General features: G+C 35.7%; 1 protein-coding gene across 13 annotated transcripts in view; it reads right to left on the bottom strand.

The window, feature by feature from the left end:
- Positions 1 to 22,482, bottom strand: part of PPFIA2 (PTPRF interacting protein alpha 2) — a gene marked incomplete at its 5' end in the record, with an annotated part of 476,541 nt that overhangs the window by 196,151 nt on the left and 257,908 nt on the right. For all 13 annotated transcript variants that reach the window (XM_082850009.1, XM_082850006.1, XM_082850004.1 and 10 more), the window contains one exon: positions 3,702 to 3,803. In XM_082850009.1, coding sequence (XP_082706135.1) covers positions 3,702 to 3,803 — 102 coding nt within the window. The remainder of the gene's footprint in view (positions 1 to 3,701; positions 3,804 to 22,482) is intronic.

The following is a 22,482-nucleotide window of genomic DNA, read 5'->3' on the forward strand; positions in this document are numbered from 1 at the left end:
ACACCTTCGCTGGGAGCCAAACTTTAATCGAATGTTTCATAAATCTTGCAGAAGGCACTCTCTTTGGTACACTCAAAGGACTGCAGGGACCATGTGAGTGGCCATTCATCTATGTTGGAATTCACTTTAAATGACCACAGCCTATATATGTATACACACAAACATATAATATTGTATATGCATATACACATACTGCCTCACTGGGAATTTTTAAGCTAAATTTCTAAAACTATAAATCTTTCCATTAGATATGAATTCAACATAACCTTGTGTGCAATTATTTTCAAACACATACAGCTTTCAAGTAGAAATGCATTCTGCTCTGTAAATTAATTTGGCCTCTGTAATATGGTCACATAACACAATACTAACATCTGAAAATGAAAACCTTCAAATTGATTGCTTTCATGATCAGTCCACTCAGCATCCTTTACTCTCAAGTATGCTTTAGATAACCTATGTGTCTTCTTAAGTATGTGTTTGAGTCCCACATTGAAATAGCTGTTGGGAGGGTATATGTCCTATCTTATTCACTCTTGTATCAGTCATATCTTGTTGTAGCACTTTCATAAATATATATACATGAATCCATACACGCACGCACATATCTTCACCTGCTTTCAACTACTAGGGTATTCCTTTCTCAACTGGATTGTATGTTCTACTCATCGAGGAAATAAGTTTGGAGGGAATCTGTTAACTTGTATAAACAGGTTTGTCAAGAATGGGAAGCTTTTCTTTATTAATGGCAGGTGTCTGATTGAATTTGAACACTTATTTAACATAATTATTTTGGATCAAAACAAAAAGGCATAGTAAGGAATGTTTCAAATTCAGTCTTTCATTTGAACTAAAGATAACTGTCTTTTTTTTAGTTTATAACCTATGAGATGAAATTACAGTGTAATGATTCATAACTGACATTAAGACTAGCTCTTGAAACCCTAACTTCTCTTTCAAAGTCATACAATAGTTGCATTCTGAAACACTGTTAATAATATAAACCATCCTTTGAGATCTTCAGGCACAAAAACAGTTGAAACAACAAAACAACAATGAAACAACAACAAAACTTGTCTACTCTGATATTAAGAAATAATTAATATTTCTGGTTTTCCTTTACTTTTTGATTAATTCAGGTAATTCTGCCAAAACATAAGTTTTAGTAGTCAATCTGAGGATGTTGAAATAATGGCAGGAATGCTGTTTTCTGTAAGTATAACTTGCCTAGGTATGGTCAGAGAAGTTTTAGGAATAATAAAATTTGTTTCATCATTTTTTCTACATTTTTGGTAGTATGGAAACATTAAACAATAAAGCTTGGTTGAATGTTTCTGTAAATACCCACTACAATTTATGAAGTTTTTATTTTTGTATAATCATGAATAACATTAGGATGATTTTATTTGGATGTTCTCAATTTAATAGGGCATTATGGAGGAAGAAAGAAGGTGGCCTGATTTTCAGCCCTGGGTATTTTTGGGGTGGTGGGGGAGGGTGAGAGGTGGTTATGTAACTTAAGAAGTTATTATATAATCAATATTTTGCACAAGGAAGGTTTCATAAATCTATTTTCCTTGACATAATGAACAACAAAAATCCTCCACATCATTGCTTTAGGAAAGGTAGAAAAATGTTTTCCAGCTTGATTCATGTTTTCAAAGTAGTTATGGTTCATGTTTAAAAATCAATGGCTTCATTTTCTATTACCCTATTGGAACTTAATATTTGTACTTCTCTCACTTTGATTCCTGAATGGGTATTTCAAGTACAGCTTGCCTTGCTTTCTTTGTTACCCCAAATTCCTTTGCAGATGCAATAACGACAGGTAGTTCCAAGCTTCATGGGGTGTAATGTGATGAAAGCTGTGAGGATGCTGTTGCCAAACCTCCCAGTCTCTGGAATTAGTCACAATCAAGAAGGCATAACGCACTCCATACTACAGTGGTCTACTCTTAGGCAATGTTTCCCCTAAACTGTAGTAAATCTTTGAGTTTCTTCCTCATGGCTAAGGGCACAGGCTCTGGAGTTAGTTTGTCTTAGCTTTCAAATCCCTTCCCTGCTATTTACTAACTGTGTGATTTCTGGTAAGCGATCTGCCCTTTTCTGAGCTCAGTTGCCTCATCTGTAAAAAGGGGATAATTGTATTTCCCTCATAGGGCTGTAGAAAGGGTTAAAGGGCTGTATAAAGGAGAAATACATACATGGCTAATAAAAGAGTTTCTTGTGCATTTTAAATAAGATTAGTTGGAAGTCTACTGGGAAGTTTGCATTTCCCTCCATTTTTAGCTTCCTGTTCCTGCTTTTACATTTGGCTATATTGAGTTACACTTGGGAATGTTGCCTAAAGCATTAAAATAGAAAATAGTGAAATAGGGCAGAATAAATCTCATGGCAGAAATACATTTTAAATTTGTATGGAAAAAGTATAATTTAAAAATCAAGGGTGGGAAAAATATATAGAGGGAGAAAGAAACAGAAAAAAATAATCTGACACCTGATAACACGATCTAAATTGCTCTTGTTATGTCCTATAAGAGGCAGTCCATGTGACTGGCTCATCAAAGTCTCAATGAAAACCAATTCCTTACGTACATACCCTGTGGATTCTCTTTACCATAAAGTAAGACCCTGAAAAATAAGAAACTGAGTTTGATCATATAACTATTATGCATGCAATGGTATCTCTCATTCCATGGTCACAAGCTCATTCCAGGGGCACAAGCTGACTGTTTGTGGAGCTGTCATTTTTATATTACTCTCTAAGACCAAGCATGCAATGAATATACAGTTAACTGTAACTTACCTTCTCAGCATGAATCTGCCATAGCTCTAACACTTAAAATATTTTCACCTACTTCACATTGAGATTGAACTATAATCACACCAAAGTGGTTTTTCTCTACATTCTTTTACTAAAGAAACTTCTCTTATTTATGGGTAATATGGCGATTTATGTATTTTATGAAATTTAGTGAATTTTCCTTCTGAACTAGAAAATATAGCATCTTTGATGAAATTTTAAACTTTAATGTTACATGGCATGTTATGAGATTAAACAAATACATGGGTTTCCAAGAACAGAATACTGTAAATTCCATCAGGTTCATAAAATCACCATATCAGAACTGGAAGTCTCCTTAATGATCCTCTAAAACAGAAAAGGTATGCCTCTTTTAATTAGGAGAGTCCTGTTCCAGTGGTTTTATGTTTTTAACACCTTTTAAAAAATTGTTATTTTTCTGGGGTGAGGTGAGGATGAATGTTAGGTCATGCCCTCATAGCACCCCAAAGTCAAAACTCATGCTCCCCTCTCAAACCCATTGCCCTCCCCCATCACCCACCACCAGCTTCTGAAGTATCATTGCCCACCTATTCCAATGCAACAGTTTGAAACTCACTATTGAAATACAACTCTTCTTTTTAAAGTCGAATAAAGCAAAGACCAGAAGAAATACTAACTTTTTTTAAGGCAACATAATGATTTAGTAGCCGAGACTGTAATTTAGGTTTCCTGTCTTCCTGTTTTGACTTTTGTAGTACAGTAAATTCTTCTTTAATTTAAGTAACAGACCATGAGTTGGCGTCTGCTTAAAGTCTTCCTCAAGTTTTTAAAGGCTTATATTTCTATGAGTATACTAGAGATAAGGCACTGAGCTATACATGGAATTAATTCCAAGCAAAGGCAGTTTTATACTTACTCTTGTATTGTTTCTTTCAGCTTTAAGTTCAGAAATTTCTTCTTCCTTTTCTAGAAGTTGTTCTCTGCAGGCATTTAATTCTTTTGTCAGTGCAGCAAATTCCTGAAAGAGGAATAAAAAATTTTGAAGACATATTCCAGATTAAAAAAATGTATTCCAGCAGGAAGAAAAAAAAATCAAAATATAAACTTTTGAGTGTAGAGAATAGAAAACATGGCCTAGATGACTATACATTGCTGTTATTTATATGTACATTGCTGTTATTAAATTAACTTGGTTCCAACTTTAAAAAAATGCTAGTACACGGTATTTAACAAATACATATATACGCTGCTCAGATGAGTGTATAAAATATATTTCAAAATGTATCAGATACATCATATTGAATTTAACATTAGTATGATAGCATATTGATAATATAGAATAATTTAAATTTGGCTAATTTTGTGAACAACTCCAAAGATCTCATACTCTCGTTCCAGATAGCAATGTTTAGACTGAGCATACTACGTCATAAGAAAAACCAACAACCACCACCAACAATCAAAAAAAAAAAAATCTTAAATAAACTATTTAGAGATTAAGAAGTTTACTTATTTAATAGGAGGAAGAAAGAGAATGCACTTGTATCTTACAAAATAATAAACGTATCTAAGACTTGATAACATTATCTAAGATTCTCTTATTAATTTATGCATTTAGACACAATAAAGTTTGCTTAAAAAGAAGGGTAAGACACTTAATTCAACTATTCCGTTACTCCAACTTACAAACAAATATTTTTAAATAATTTTGAAAAATAGTAAATAGTAATAGATCCATATTAACATTAAATTCTTTACAGTGATTCTCAGTAATAAAATTGATGCTTGTCAAATGCATGTGAATATTTGGGAAAATTTGGCACCAGGCTGGGAAAGCACTGTCAGAAGATCAAAAAGAAAAGCAAAATGAGGAGACAAGTTTGGTTAACCTAATCTCCACAAAGGCAAATTTAGCAAGAAGTAAATGAATATGATGATTATGCAAAGCTGGGAAAGGTTTAGGGTTTATATTTTTATTTGCTTCAAACCACTTATTGTGCTAAGTTTCTCTGAGTGGCTTCAAACCAAGTGGGTACTTCAAAGACCTCAGAGTAGACTTAGTGTAGAATCAAGATGAAAGAGTTCATTGTTACATTTGGCTGGCATTACAGATAAATGTTTTCTCCTCTGATTGGTGCCTGCTTAAATGTTGATATTCTCTGAGTATATTATTTAAGTGGAGAATGGAAATAAGCAACAAGTAGAAAACAATAAACACTTCCATAAAAAAATTTTCTTCATATAAATGGCATAGTTTTGATGGAGAAAAGAAGAAAGTAACAAAGATTCTGCGTTGTATATTATTAACATATATATTTAAAATTAATCCTATACTCATGAATATTATAAGGCAAAATATTAATCAAATCTGTACATTTAACATCATACCATTTTTAAACAAAACATGTATCTGGTTTATCTTTCTAGAGATTTAGCTTGCTATCTACAGAAAGAAAAAAAGATCAGAAGGAAATATTTCAGAATATTAACATTACATATTTCCAGGTGGTAAAATTATCAGTGAATTTTGTTTTTAGCTTTCTGCTATGTATTTGTCATCAAAACTTTCTATAATAGAGAAAAATGCTTTTATGCTTAGTGAAAAAAGAAAATATAAATCTGTAAGTGCACTGAAACAATCATGTGTTCATAACCAACGACAGAAATTAGTCAAGATGTTATTGGTGACAGAGACTTTGCATTTTTAATTCACTATCATGGCACTGATTCTGAGCAAACTATTTAGTGACTCCATGTATTAAGATTAGTCTTACATTTATTAACTTTCTAGCAAATTTCAGGCACTATCTTCACATTCATTATTTCATCTTGCTCTCTAAATAAATAGTGAGGGAGTCACATTCCCATTTTATGGCTGAGGAAACTGAATTATCAAGATATAAGTTGAAGTTCATGAAGCTCACAACCCATAGAGAGTGAATTATGCTGTGAACACAGTTCTCCAGACTGTGTGTCCAGTGCTTCTGCACTATACCATTTTGACCTGTTAATCAGGTTTCTTTTTTTTTTTTTTTATACAGCAGGTTCTTATTAGTTATCAATTTCATACATATTAGTGTATATATGTCAATCCCAATCTCCCAAATCATCCCACCACCAAACCCCCTGCCCCTGCCAGCCACTTTCCCCTCTTGGTGTCCATACATTTGTTCTCTACATCTGTGTCTCTATTTCTGCCTTGCAAACTGGTTCATCTGTACTATTTTTCTAGATTCCACATATATGCATTAATATACGATATTTGTTTTTCTCTTTCTGACTTACTTCACTCTGTGTGACAGTCTCTAGGTCCATGCATGTCTCTACAAATAACCCAACTTTGTTCCATTTTATGGCTGAGTAATATTCCATTGTATATATGTACCACATCTCTTTATCCATTCGTCTGTCGATGGGCATTTAGGTTGCTTCCATGTCCTGGCTATTGTAAACTGCTGCAATGAACATTGGGGGTGCCTGTGTCTTTTTGAACTATGGTTTTCTCTGGGTATATGCCCAGTAGTGGGATTGCTGGGTCATATGGTAATTCTATTTTTAGTTTTTTAAGGAACCTCCATACTGTTCTCCATAGTGGCTGTATCAATTTACATTCCCACCAACAGTGCAAGAGGGTTCCCTTTACTCCATACCCTCTCCAGCATTTACTCTTTGTAGATTTTCTGATGATGCCCATTATAGCTGGTGAGAGGTGATACCTCATTGTAGTTTTGATTTGCATTTCTCTAATAATTAGTGATGCTGAGCAGCTTTTCATGTGCTTCTTGGCCATCAGTATGTATTCTTTGGAGAAATGTCTATTTAGGTCTTCTGCCCATTTTTGGATTGGGTTGTTTGTTAAATATTGAGCTGCATGAGCTGTTTATATATTTTGGAGATTAATCCTTTCTCCGTTGATTCATTTGCAAATAGTTTCTCCCATTCTGAAGGTTGTCTTTTTGTCTTGTTTATAGTTTCCTTTGCTGTGCAAAAGCTTTTAAGTTTCATTAGGTCCCATTTGTTTATTTTTGTTTTTATTTCCATTACTCTAGGAGGTGGATCAAAAAAGATCTTGCTGTGATTTATGTCAAAGAGTGCTCTACCTATATTTTCCGCTAAGAGTTTTATAGTGTCCGATCTTAGATTTAGGTCTCTAATCCATTTTGAGTTTATTTACATGTATGGTGTCAGGTATTGTTCTAACTTCATTCTTTTACATGTAGCTGTCCAGTTTTCCCAGCACCACTTATTGAAGAGACTGTCTTTTCTCCATTGTATATCCTTGCCTCCTTTCTCATAGATTAGTTGACCATAGGTGCGTGAGTTTATCTCTGGGCTTTCTATCCTGTTCCATTGATCTATATTTCTGTTTTTGTGCCAGTACTCTATTGTCTTGATTACTGTAGCTTTGTAGTAGAGTCTGAAGTCAGGGAGAGTGATTCCTCCAGCTCCGTTTTTTTCCCTCAAGACTGCTTTGGCTATTCAGGGGTCTTTTGTGTCTCCATACAAATTTTAAGCTTTCTTGTTCTAGTTCTGTAAAAAATGCCATTGGTAATTTGATAGGGATCGCATTGAATCTGTAGATGGATTTGGGTAGTATAGTCATTTTCACAATATTGATTCTTCCAATCCAAGAACATGGCATATCTCTCCATCTGTTGGTATCACCTTTAATTTCTTTCATCAGTGTCTTATAGCTTTCTGCATACAGGTATTTTGTCTCCCTAGGTAGGTTTATTCCTAGGTATTTTATTCTTTTTCTTGCAATGGTAAATGGAAGTGTTTCCTTAATTTTTCTTTCAAGTTTTTCATCATTAGTGTATAGGAATGCAAGAGATTTCTGTGCATTAATTTTGTATCCTGCAACTTTACCAAATTCATTGATTAGCTTTATTAGTTTCATGGTGGCATCTTTAGGATTCTCTATGTATACTCTTATGTCATCTGCAAACAGGGACAGTTTTACTTCTTCTTTTCCAATTTGTATCCCTTTTATTTCTTTTTCTTCTCTGATTGCCATGGCTAGGACTTCCAAAGCTATGTTAAATAATAGTGGTGAGAGTGGATATCCTTGTGTTGCTCTTGATCTTAGAGGAAATGCTTAGTTTTTCACCATTGAGAATGATGTTTGCTGTGGGTTTGTCGTATATGGCCTTTATTATGTTGAGGTAGGTTCCCTCTATGCCCACTTTCTGGAGAGTTTTTTAATCATAAATCGGTGTTGAATTTTGTCAAAAGGTTTTTCTGCATCTATTGAGATGATCATATGGTTTTTATCTTTCAATTTGTTAATATGGTGTATCACATTGATTGATTTGCATATATTGAAGAATCCTTGCATCCCTGGGATAAATCCCACTTGATCATGGTGTATGAGCCTTTTAATGTGCTGTTGGATTCTGTTTGCTAGGATTTTGTTGAGGATATTTGCATCTATATTCATCAGTGATAATGGTCTGTAATTTTCTTTCTTTGTAGTATCTTTGTCTGGGTTGGGTATCAGGGTGATGGTGGCCTCATAGAATGAGTTTGGTAATGTTCCTACCTCTGCAACTTTTTGGAAGAGTTTGAGAAGGATGGGTGTTAGCTCTTTTCTAAGTGTTTGATAGAATTCACCTGTGAAGCCATCTGGTCCTGGACTTTTCCTTGTTGGAAGATTTTTAATCAGTTTCAATTTCATTACTTGTGATTGGTCTGTGCATATTTCTATTTCTTCCTGGTTCAGTCTTGGAAGGTTATACCTTTCTAAGAATTTGTCCATTTCTTCCAGGTTGTCCATTTTATTGGCATAGAGTTGCTTGTAGTAGTGTCTTAGAATGCTTTGTATTTCTGCAGTGTCTGTTGTAACTTCTCCTTTTTCATTTCTAATTGTATTGAGTCCTTTCCCTGTTTATCTTGATGAGTCTGGCTAATGGTTTATCAATTTTGTTTATCTTCTCTAGAACCAGCTTTTAGATTTATTGATCTTTGCTAATGTTTTCTTTGTTTGTATTTCATTTATTTCTGCTCCAATCTTTATGATTTCTTTTGTTCTACTAACTTTGGGTTTTGTTTGTTCTTCTTTCTCTAGTTCCTTTAGGTGTAACATTAGATTGTTTATTTGAGATTTTTCTTGTTTATTGAGGTAGGCATGTATAGCTATAAACTTCCCTTTAGAACTGCTTTTGCTGCATCCCATAGGTTTTGAATCATCATGTTTTCATTGTAATTTGTCTGTGGTATTTTTTGATTTCCTCTTTGATTTCTTCAGTGATCTCTTGGTTATTTAGTAACGTATTGTTTAGCCTCCTTGTGTTTGTGTTTTTTACGGTTTTTCCCTGTAATTGATTTCTAATCTCATAGTGTTGTGGTCAGAAAAGATGCTTGATATGATTTCAATTTTCTTAAATTTATTCAGGCTTTATTTGTGACCCAAGGTGCGATCTATCCTGGAGAATGTTCCGTGTGCACTTGAGAAGAAAGTGTAATCTGCTGTTTTTGGATGGAATGTCCTATAAATATCAATCTGGTCTACTGTGTCATTTAAAGCTTGTGCTTCCTTATTAATGTTCCCTTTGGATGATCTGTCCATTGCTGTAAGTGAGGTGTTAAAGTCTCCTACTATTATTGTGTTACTGTCGATTTCCTCTTTTATAGCTGTTAGCAGTTGCCTTATGTATTGAGGGCCTGCTATGTTGGGTGCATATATTTTCATAATTGCTATATCTTCTTCTTGGATTGCTCCCTTGATCATTATGTAGTGTCCTTCCTTGTCTCTTGTAACACTCTTTATTTTAAAGTCTATTTTATGTGATATGAGTATTGCTACTCCATCTTTCTTTTGATTTCCATTTGCATGGAATATCTTTTTCCATCCCCTCACTTTCAGTCTGTATATGTCCCTAGGTGAAGTGCGTCTCTTGTAGACAGCATATAGATGGGTCTTGTTTTTGTATCCATTCAGCAAGCCTGTGTCTTTTGGTTGGAGCATTTAATCCATTCATGTTTAAGGTAATTATCGATATGTATGTCCCTATTACCATTTTCTTAATTGTTTTGGGTTTGTTTTGGTAGGTCCTTTTCTTCTCTTGTGTTTCCCACTTAGTAAAGTTCCTTTATCATTTGTTGTAGAGCTGGTTTGGTGGTGCTGAATTCCCTTCACTTTTGCTTGTCTATAAAGCTTTTGATTTCTCTGTCGAATCTGAATCAGATCCTTGCCGGGTAGAGTAATCTTGGTTGTAGGTTCTTCCCTTTCATCACTTTAAATATATCATGCCACTCTCTTCTTGCTTGTAGAGTTTCTTCTGAGAAATCAGCTGTTAACCTTATGGGAGTTCCCTTGTATGTTATTTGTTGTTTTTCCCTTGTTGCTTTCAATAATTTTTCTTTGTCTTTAATTTTTGCCAATTTGATTACTATGTGTCTCAGCGTGTTTCTCCTTGGGTTTATCCTGCCTGGGACTCTCTGCACTTCCTGGACTTGGGTGGCTATTTCCTTTCCCATGTCAGGGAAGTTTTTGACTATAATCTCTTCAAATATTTTCTCAGGTCCTTTCTCTCTCTCTTCTCCTTCTGGGACCCCTATTATGTCAATGTCGTTGCATTTAATGTTGTTCCAGAGGTCTTAGGCTGTCTTCATTTCTTTTCATTCTTTTTTCTTTGTTCTGTTCCATGGCAGTGAATTCCAGCATTCTGTTTTCCAGGTCACTTATCCTTTCTTCTGCCTCAGTTATTCTGCTATTGATTCCTTCTAGTGTATTTTTCATTTCATTTATTGTATTGTTTGTCTCTGTTTGTTTGTTCTTTAATATTTCTAGGTCTTTGTTAAACATTTCTTGCATCTTCTCGATCTTTGCCTCCATTCTTTTTCTGAGGCCCTGGATCATCTTCACTATCATTATTCTGAATTCTTTTTCTGGAAGGTTTCCTATCTCCACTTCATTTAATTGTTTTTCTGGGGTTTTATCTTGTTCCTTAATCTGGTACATAGCCCTCTGCCTTTTCATCTTGTCTATCTTTCTGTGAATGTGGTTTTTGTTCCACAGGCTTTTGTTCCACAGGCTGCAGGATCGTAGTTCTTTCTTCTTGCCTCTGCTGTCTGCTCTCTGGTGGATGAGGCTATGTCCATTAGGTTTATATGGTTCAGATTTGGAGTGCATTTAGCAATCCTTTTTCTTTTAACTGGAGAATTATATAATCATTACTTATAATTACCGTTTAGGATTCTTCTTCATTAGTCCAAAGGGAGTGTGGAGAACTAGGAAATGGGGTACTCCTTCCATTCAGAGCAACAAGTGTTAGACAAGAACATCCTGCATATCTAGGACTGCAACAGGTGCAGATGCCTCGTTTGGAGTTAATCATCAAATGTTTTTACAGTTTTTCACTGACATCTCTCTCTCCGGTACCTACTCCTCCATCCATGCTATCACATGAACTGAGCATTTTTTAAATCAACTTTTCCTAGATACTAGTAACAGTAAAGGTAGTTATCATTGACTGAGCCCTTACAATATGCCAGGCACTCTGCCAAGCAATTTATATTAATTATCTCATTAATCGTAATGAAACTCTGTAACACAATACTAAAATCTCACTAAACAAAACTAAACATTCTTACAATACAATTCTGCAATCTCACTCCATGGTATTTCATTCCAAAGTAATGTCACTCCAAAGAAAGCTGAGAACTACATCTGCACAAAAAACCTGCACGTGACGTTTATAGCAGTTTCACTCATAACTGCTAAAACTTGGAAGCAATTGAGATGCCCTCCAGTAGGTGAAGGGATAAATAAACTGTAGCACATGCAGACAATGGAATATTATCTAGCGCTAAAAAGAAACAAACTATCAAGCCAGGAAAAAACATGGAGAGACCTTAAATGCATATTAGTAAGTGAAAGAAGCCAATCTGAAACAGGCTACTACTGTATGATTTTAACCATATGGCATTCTTGAAAAAAAAAAATTATGGGGACAAAAAAAAATTATGGGGACAGTAAAAAGATGAAAGGTTGCCACAGGTGTTGGGGGTGTGGAGGGATGAATAGAGCACAGAAGATTTTCAGGGCTGTGAAAATGCTCTGTATGATATTTGATGAAGATATATGTAATTAAACATTTGTCCAAACATATAAACATACAACACCCAAAGTGAACCATAATGTAAACTATGGACTTTGGGTGATAATGATGTGTCAATATAGTTTCATCAATTGTAGCTGATGTACCACCCTGAAGGGGGATGTAGATAATGGTGGAGACCATTTATCCGTAGGGGCAGAGGGTACATGGGAAATCTCTGCACCTTCCCTTCAATTTTGCTATGAACCTAAAACTGTTCTATGAATATAAAATCTTTTTAAAAAAATCACTGAAGCCTAGAGAAGTAAATAAAATTTCAAAAGTCAGACACTTTGTCAATGGTATAGCTGGGTTTTGAATCCAGACATCTGTTTCATAGTGGATGACTGAAATAGATTGTTGGGTTTTTTTCCTCTCCTGATTACAGTCTTTCCCCTTCTAATTTGTCCTTCCTCAGTCTTTAAAAAATTATATTTTCCTCAAGCTCACAAAACTTTTCAGAGCTTCCTACTTTTAAGCACATCAAATTTAAACAGGTTTTAACTTTTAAAATCCAAACCATCTAAAACATGGTCCTTTCACAATGAATTAGCTTTATTTCTCATTGAAAAATAGCAACTACCATTGTGAGCAGGAGCCACTTTGCTCTGCCCTGAACTTAGTATTTTATATGAATTACTTCATCTCTTTCCTATTTTTCAGATGAGAATACTGAAGCTTAGCATGGATGAATAACTTGCTCATGGTCACACAGCTAAAAATAATCCTCCTTGATTCCAAAACTCTTTAATTTCTGCAACACTGCTTTCTTCTCACTGAAAATGGAAAATCATCAAATTTTTCAACAGTAACAATTAACACCAACATATCATCTCTCTAACTATCCATCCATACATACAACATTTATTGTGCATCTACACATACCAGGCCCTATGTTAAGTGCTGTAGATATGGAGATAACTTAGGCATGGTTGTTGCACTTGACCTCACAGATCTTTCAGAATTCACATTTGAGGCATATCAGGAATTTTCATCACTAATAAGCACTCAAAACCCAGCACCAAAGTGCCACACAGGAAGAAATATTAGTTTATGTGCTTAGAGGCACTGTTGACTTACAGATAACTCTTCCTCTCTAATACCTTCTTCTTAGTATGTCTATTGCATCTGACACAGATTACTTCTTCCTGTTTCTATCTCCACCTTTCCATTTTCTCATCTCTCTTATTTTCTATTTCCTTCACATACTATTTCCTTTACCAGGAATACTCTTCCCTATCCTATCTGCCTGACTTATTTTTAAAGCACTGCCTTGTTAATGATCTATAATACCTTGTTCAAGGTCTATCAATGCACTTACTGCATTTTTCCATAATAATTGAATTATGTACTCATCTCCAAATAAACAGCATGATCCTTTAAGACAATTTTGTTACCTTTGTTTATTTATTTATTTATTTTTGCATTACGCGGGGCTCTTCACTGCTGTGGCCTCTCCCGTTGCTGAGCACAGGCTCCAGATGCGAAGGCACAGCGTCCATGGCTCACAGGCCCAGCAGCTCTGCGGCATGTGGGATCTTCCCAGACCTGGGCACGAACCCGTGTCCCCTGCATCGGCAGGCAGACTGTCAACCACTGCGCCACCAGGGAAGCCCCCTTGTTTATTTTTATAGCCTCAGGACTTAGCAGAGTTTCTGACAAATCGAGGATATTCAATAAATCTTTGTTGTAACAATATGTGAATGGTTCACTTTCCCTAAACTTTAACTTTAATACCAAAAACATTTTTTAAAAGGTATAATTAATTAGAATCATTTATTTTTCTGAGTGAGATTGTTAGAATTTGCTCAATATATAACATGCCCGATGTTCTTTTTGCTTTGTAGCTGTTGTTTTTGCCTATATCTGAAATTATACCATATTATATTTGCCTATATCTGAAATTATATCGTACTATATTCTACACAGAACTGGCATTATTGTCTGCTATATTTTATTGCACATATATGAAGTAATACTATTGTTCCTAAATAATTCATGCATTCAGATTTATCATTTGTTCATGGGACATTATTTTTGTCCCATGAACAAAGTTCATTCTCAAAGTAAAAATGCATGTTTAACTCATATGTTACTTCTCTAACCTAGAGTTTCTCAAACTATATTCCATAGAACAGTATTTCCACAAGCTCCCCAGAAACAAAGCATGGCCAAATGGATTTGGGAAATGATGCAAGGTTCGTAATTTGCTCTTGAAAATATACTATAGACATCAGAATATAAGAGATTCTGACGAAAGCTGGTTTTGTGGCCAAGAATTGGAAACAACCCAGGTTTCCATCTATAGGAAAATGGATGAATCAAATATAGTAAAAACACATGATGGAATATTGTGTAAAAGGCAAAATAAGTTGGCTAGATCTTTATATAACAACATGGAAAGAATTCAAAAATATGATTTTGCATTAAAAAAGGTGAGAAACAGAACATCATGTGTAACACAGAGTATTGTCAGAAGCTGAAGGCAGTGAAGGATAAATATTAGAGGAAAATTTCATTCATGCCTCACCATGTCTGAATTCAAAGGAGTCTATAAGAAGAACTGAGTTTGCTTTGAATCACTGAGACAGAATTAGTAGATCAGTTGCCAATCATAAACCATATTCAACAATTTTCAGACCATTTTGTTCCACAAACACAGCCTGCCAAAATTCTTACTTTCCCAATAACCAAAATGACTTTCCCCACTCTGTATTTTTTTTCTTGGAATTTTAAAGAGTGGTCAGGACACACAGTGCCATAGAAATATCCTCAGACAGAAGGGAGTGCCCTTTTCTTTCTTAGCATGTGTTCATGAACACCACACACACAAACATTCACATGAGCACTCCCTATGTGCTAGGGAGATGACAGTGAAGGAAGCAAGTTAAAGTCCCTACTCTCAAAATGTTTATACACTTTCAGGCATTTACCACTCAATGTACTTTACTCAGAGTGAAACATTTCTAGCTACATTAATCCCCCTCAGCACTAACTCAACTCATGATACAGAGCAGCAGTTCCTTTAAAAAGAGAGCAAATTAAAATAAATTTCTTCCTGTTAGTAGTTTTTAAAAAATTGAAGGTATCATTTCTTTTTTTCTTGCCTTCTTGTTTTCCTTCTTTTTTAAAAAAAATTTATCAGATTATATTGATTTACAATGTTGTGTTAGTTTCAGTAGTACAGCAAAGGAAAGCATCATTTCTTACAAACGAACACGAGTCGTCTAATTTCTGTGTCCTCCTAATTCTAAGTTACAAGTCTCATAAATTGCATAAAATTCAAAGTTTCTTTATGGTCAATTTTTAACTCTAAGTTCTTAGTGTTACCTCTTTTCTCTCCTACCCACCGCATCCTCTTCTTAAGCTATCGTTTCTTGAGCACTTATTATAGGTTAGGGATATTGTTAGGAATTTTACATGTTATATCATTTATTCATCATGACAGCCTTATTCTCCCCAGATAAGAAAACTTGAATGAAAGAGATTAAGTAACTCTAGCAAGGCCCAGGCTAGTATACAACAATGTCAGTGCTGGCAATTGAGCTAAGGGTGAACTTGAATAATTCAAGTGCCTGAGCTGCTAGTATTTCAGTTAACAGCCCTTAAGTTAGTGGGTTGTTCTCAATCAGGTTAGTGGAAAGAAACTTCTCTTGTTTTGGGCCCTCCATGTGTATTCTCAAAGTGGAAGATATACCGGCAAAGTACAGATTGATTCAGTTCTTGTGCCTACTTACACTCTATAGAGACATCCTGGTCAGGCAAACATTGTATAGATTCAGAGATTCCTCAGGCAATGCTTCCTTTTTCCACCCTGTAAATCACCACAACCTACCAGGCTGCCCATCTTCACACAGATATGGAAAATTCTATTCTTATACACGTTCATCTTTAAGTGCATTTTCTGGTATCTAATATTAAACATGGAAGAACGGAAAGAGACTAACTTCCTGGCCTCACTTCAGGATGGTGTGCTTACTTGAGGAGGTTTATTTGAAGAAAAAGGATATATTTTCTCATTAACCATAAGCTTGAAAGGCCTTGACTTAATAGATGAGTCCTCACCTCATAAAAGCAAGTCAGCAGAAGCTGCATGACAGAAGGGGAATTCAACCTTTTAATTTCAAGACACTGACACCAGGCAGTAGTCTCCAGAGTAATCTATGACAATCCATTCATCATAATTACAATTTTAACACTCTTTATCTTTCAATTAAACTTGTGTTCTGTGGGCCACTTAATTAATGAACTGACAATGGCCTTATTTCTGCAACCATATATCTGAGTAAGCACTGGCTGAAAAACCATGAGTATAAATCAGTCAGAAAGAGAAGAGAAAAAATAAAGGATGAGCTGGAATTCAGCTTTCCTAAGCATCACCAACACACTCACTAACCACAAAAAAGCATCTTTTAAGTTTATTCTCCAACCATCTAACATTTGTGCAATTCAAAAATAGCTCTGAGGAAAGCATATGGCAGGAAAGCATGCTGACTTGACCATCTAGCATTTAAATTAGACAAATTAATTACTTCAACATGTTTTTATAATGACTTCCTTAGGCTGTGTCCCCAGTCTACTATATTTTGGTGTCTCATCTTTTGAAAATTGAAAATTCTTCTAGCAATTCTATTTGTATTACTTGGTGGAAAGCTTTGGATTTTAAATTTATATTTATTTGGATATAAATAGTCATAAATTTACATGTATAAAGATACCCATCTCCTTCTCCACACCATAGAACATACTTTCTAGAATTAATAACAGAAGTATTACATTGGAGAGATGAAAACAAAGCAGCTAAAAGACTTAATATATTCCCTAACTTTTGTATGTATACATATCTCAGAATATTTGTTGTTATAAATTCACAAGAGTCTCTATAAATTTAGTTTGGAAATCATTTAGGTTGGAAGCAAAAAAGCATTTGTTTCATAGAATCAATACCCTATCCCTCCCTCTCTACATATATTTTTTCCTATTTTCTCATGTTATATAATCAAATGCGGTATTAATGACCTCTGGTCTTATAATTGCCTCCTAGACTTGCATGAGCTCAGGGAAAGCTGTCATCCAAAATTACTGTGTGAAACCGCTGTGCCTCATGGTCAGCACTGGGCTAGACAGCTCGAAGGTAGAGATGCCTGCATAATAATACTATTTGACAGGCACAACAGGACTTTTAGAGTTTTCACAGAAATTGTTGAGTAAGGCTGCCCAATTTAAAAGGAAAATGAGATTTAAACGTTATGCAAATACTATTTTGTGTCCCCTTGATTTTTTAAGTATCCATATTCCAGTAAGACAACTGTTTTGTCTTTTTGCTAAAACTGCATAATAGAAAATTATGTTAATGTAAGAAGATTATGTTAATAATGACCTGAGAGATGCAAGTCTGTTTAAAATCAAACATGCTACAAGAGACACTTCATGGTATAGATGTGGCCATAGGTACTGGGTAACTTTGTTTTCAAAAATCTTCCAATCAAGGTAACTGGCATCATACAAAAAGTATATGCTTGTTGAGTCAAATACAGGTGCTGTCAGGCAGCCTCAGGCTGTCTGGCCATCAAGTCGTGTTCCTATCATGCCTCGCTTGCTACACACCCACTGAAATGTGCCCGTTTTATATCTTATCCCTCCTCTGCTTTCCAGACTTTAATTTGTCAGTGTGTGTATAGAGCTGCCCCAGGTATCGTGTGCTCTTTAACAACATTTGTTTGACATAATTTGGCTTTGTGGTTGAATTTTGGAGAGCAGGCAATGTTATCATAGATTGTCAGCAAACACATTTAGAGGCACTTAGTTTTTCAGAACCCCAAAATTGACGACCCTGCCAGCACTGCATTATGTCTTCTGTGGGCCCTATGTAATTTTGCCTTTGTGGGCCCCTCTGTTCATAAAAAAAATATTAAAATCTTTATTTTATGGCTGTGCTGATATAAAGATTAATATAATACAGACTGAATTATATTCATTTATTTTCTTTTAATTTTAAAAGTAATCGAAACTTTTCCAAGGGTTCCTAAAAGTATCATGAGGTCTAAGTGGTGCTTTCATTGTGGCTAATGGGTAAATTGGCCTTATACTCTGCCTACGTGGAAGTCACGTGTGGCTTGGTCCAAACAGTACCGATTTCAGAGTGAAACGCAGCTAGGTTAATATCTAGGCCAATAGCAGTGAACTTTTTAAGCCTCAGTTTTATATCTAGGAAATGTAGGTGGCAGTGCCTTCTTATTGGGTTAGTGTGGGTAAAAATGAAATCATTAGTCCGTATGATCCAGTAATCATGCTCTTTGGTATTTCCCAAATGAACTGAAAACTCATATCCACAAAAATCACTGAACATGGATGTTCACAGCAGTTTCATTCATAATTGCCAAAACTGGGAAACAACCAAAATGTCCTTCAATAGGTAAAAGGATAAATAAACTGTGGTACATCCATACAATGGAATATTATTTAGTGCTAAAAGGAAATGAACTATCGAGCTATGAAAAGACATAGAGAAACCTGAAATGCACATTACTAAGTGAAAGAAGCCATCTAAAAAGACTACATACTGTATGATTCCAACTACATGACATTCTGGAAAGGTTAAAACTATGGAGACAGTAATTTTTACTGTCAGTGGTTACCAGGGGTTGAGTTGGAGGGGGTTGGGATGAAAAAACAAAGTACAGAGGATTTTTAGGGCAGTGAAAATGCTCTGTTATGATACTATGATGACAGATACATGTCGTTATACATTTTTCCAAACCCATAGAATGTACAATATCAAGAATAAACCCTAATGTAAACTATGGACTTCTAAGTGATAATGCGTGAATGTAGGCTCATCAATTGTAGGAACTGTACCATCTGATGGGGGCTATATTGATAACATGGGAGGCTGTGTGTGCATGGGGGGCAGGGGTATATGGTAAATCTGTGTACCCACCAATCAATTTTGTTGTGAATTTAATACTGCTCTAAAAAATAAAGTTTTAGAGTAAAACAAAAAAAATGAGACATTAGTAAAAATGTGACTAGCATAGGTCCTGGTTACAATAGATGTCCATAAATTATATATACTCAGTAATTTTTGAGCTACATGTAGTTATTTGACATACAATTTTTTTTTCTTCCAAGACCAAATTTTCCATATTAGGATGGGATACTTCATTAGATGCTTCAGGAAATAAAAAAAAAAAAAAAATTGTGTAGTTTTTTTTTTTTATTTATGTTAACTGAAATGTAACTGGAGAGTCACATAACTGACAAATATATCACTTACATAAATCTCATTGCTAATCATCCATCCCCTCTTTTTTGGGAAGATCCTAATATCACTCCTAATGATAAATCAGGGACAGCAGGATTGTTCTCAAGAGTAACAATAAAGAGGAGAGGGTCACTGTGCCATTAGTGGACTAGAATGCTAAAAAATTATCAAAAGTATTGGGATAGAGTAAAATCAGCACTTTTTTTTTTTTTTTTTTTTTTTTTTGCGGTACGCGGGCCTCTCACTGTTGTGGCCTCTCCCGTTGGCAGAGCACAGGCTCCGGACGCACAGGCTCAGTGGCCATGGCTCACGGGCCCAGCTGCTCTGCGGCATGTGGGATCCTCCCGGACCGGGGCACGAACCCGTGTCCCCCGCATCGGCAGGCGGACTCTCAACCGCTGCGCCACCAGGGAAGCCTAGCACATTTTTATAAGAGAAAATGACTTGTCTTACCTCTTTGTTCCTTTGCACTTAGTAAATTCTTGCTGATCAGTTAATTGGGTTATTATTACCTAAAACACATCAAATAACACTCTATGTTCTCTTATTAAACTAAGCCATAATATTAATGGCTATAAAGATAGAAACTATGAGGAAATTCTCTGGACGTCGTAAAACTGTTCTTTAAAGTGCCCTAGAACACATGTCTCTGATCTTATCTGCTATTATTCTCTCCTCACTTCTCTGATTGCATCTATAACCATTACTCTGGGGCTTATACAACTCGCAAGATATTGTCTATCATCAGATATGAAATGACAGGATAAAACATATTTGAGGAGCTTTCAGTGAATCCTTGTGTTGGCTGCTATGAGATGTTGTTTGTGAGGAGCCCAGCTGCCTGTAAGAATTCTGGCCAGAATCCAGGTTTTCAGCCTAAAGCCTTTTATAGATTTCCTAACCCAGGTGATTAGGATGAACCATGTTGAATGAAGAGCCCTCCCCCTTGGCCTCTGACTAAGTTTGAGGAGCTTCTGTAACTCCCAGATCCTGCCCTCTGCCTATTATTACTGGAATGAGAAACACAAAATCAATGGCCTAGAACCAAGACTAAAGTTACCCACTTCAAGTGTCCTTTCCCTTTAACCTCCTCCAGTTCCCAGTGTACTTTTAGCCAAAAAAGAAAAAGCGCTTAGGCCTGATCTTATTGTATCAGATGTATGGAAGAAGAGAGAAGAAGGTCACCAGAGGGAAATCCTAACAGAGAACTAAGGCTTTTAATTCTATAACCCAGTTAATGATCTTGTCCTTGACTCAGCTTTATGGAAAGAAAGGGAAAGAATCTTTTATCTCTACCAATGTCCAAAAGATATCTTTGCTTATTTGGTGCATGAAAAATTTGGAAATTTATTAAAACTCAACATTCTAAATACATTAGTAAAATCACCTGGCCCAATACGCATTGTAGCTAAAGCATGTCAGGGCTGAGTCACTGCCAACCGAAAACCCTGTTGGCAGGAAAAGCGAATTTTCAACAGCTCTGACAGTGTAAAGCAGGAGGCATGTTTGACAAGATGCCGCGTATTAAATTAAAAGGCTTTAGCATCTGGTTAGGTAACACCTGCTGTGGCGAACACTCCCAGGCACACAAAATAGCATTCAAGCTGAATATTTAAATCTCCCAACATAACCCAACAAAGCTCTAACTCTAAATAAAACAAACTAAATCATGTCTCTCTAGCAATCAACAGAGTTATAATTATATAACCAAAAATATTCGGGCTATGGCATTGTTTGCTATCCACCGAGTTAAAATGTGGTAGTGGGTGCTATAGAAAGTTATAAAGTTACAAAGTATATTAAAACGTGTTGCCCTGCCTTGGAGAATTTTACTGTGTGCAGTATTTAGAAGAGGAACAGAGCTCAGAGAATAACATTTTGTGTCCTATTATGTTGTATTGATATATAATTAAAGCAGAAATTGTCAGTTGAGAAGGGGGAGATGATGGTACCAAATAACAGAGAAAAACAAGCCATAGGAAAAGAAGAGCTGGTAGGGCTCTTCTAAGGACTTTGTCTTTGAATGGGAGTCAAGGCTCAAGGATTAGAGTCATCAGGGATGGGGGAGAGGCAAGTGTATGTGTGTTCTGGAATTGTCAGGACACACTACCATGACATAGTACTGCTAAAAGTTCAGTAACATGTTCTGAGTCTATGGATACCAAGAAATATTCTTAGAATAATTGAATTTTCTGTGTAGTTTCCTGCAGTGAGGAGATTTGTCAGCTCAGTTTGGACCAGGTTATTTGACAATTCTATTTCTCACTGTAAATTAATAAATTGACATTTTGATAATGCCTTTATTGACTCCACAAAATACTATTGAATGTCCAACATGCAGGAGATCCTGTAATTTTTTTCAGATATTACAACATGTACAATGGTGGAAAAAACATAGTAAACAAAGGTAACTGAAGCAGTTACAGTACAGTGTGGGAAATGCTATAATGGAGCTATAACCAGGGTGTTGAGCGTGCACAAGCACAGTTCAACTAACCCCTGTAGTGGGTATGTGTATGGAGGGAGCATCATATGAAAAATGAGTAAGAGTTAGCCAGACAAAATATCTGTTGAGTAAAAACACTTCCAGATTAGGGAACAGCATAAACAATTTCCTAACGTCCAAAAAACCACGAGTACGTTAAAATTATAACACTCTCAGAAAAAGCCTCAGGGGTAAAATGTAATCTGCGATTAGGCAATGGCTTCTTAGAGACGACACTAAAAGCTCAAGCAACACAAGAAAAAACAGATAAACTGGACACCATCTGCTATGGCCTGAATTGTGTCCACCCAAATTCATGACCCCCAATGTGATGGTATTTGGAGATGGGGCCTTTGAGAGATGATTAAATTTAGATGAGGTCATAGCAGTTGGATTATTGCCCTTTAGAAGAAAACAAAGGGGCAGCAGAGGTTTCTCTCTCTGCCATTTGAGGAGAAGCAAGAAAGCAGCCATGTTTAAGGCAGGAAGAGGACGTGGCCATGCTGGCACCCTGAATTCAGATTTTCAGCCTCCAGAACTGTGAGGAAATAAATGTTTAAGCCACCAAGTCTATGGTATTTTGTTATAGCAGGCTGAGCTCACTAATACGCTATCAAAACTAATAAATTGTGCACTTCAAGTGAAATCGTCCAGAAAAGACAACTGATAGAATGAGAGAACATTTTTGAAAATCATGCATCTTATTATAAGTACTTGTTTCTAGAATATATGAATAACTATAACAACTCAAGAATAAAAAAATAACCCAGTTTAGGAGCTTCCCTGGTGGTGCTGTGGTTAAGAATCTGCCTGCCAATGCAAGGGACACAGGTTTAAGCCCTGGCCT

This window comes from Leucopleurus acutus (genome assembly GCF_964270905.1).
Source record: "Leucopleurus acutus genome assembly, chromosome: 11".
NCBI classification, from domain to species: domain Eukaryota; kingdom Metazoa; phylum Chordata; class Mammalia; order Artiodactyla; family Delphinidae; genus Leucopleurus; species Leucopleurus acutus.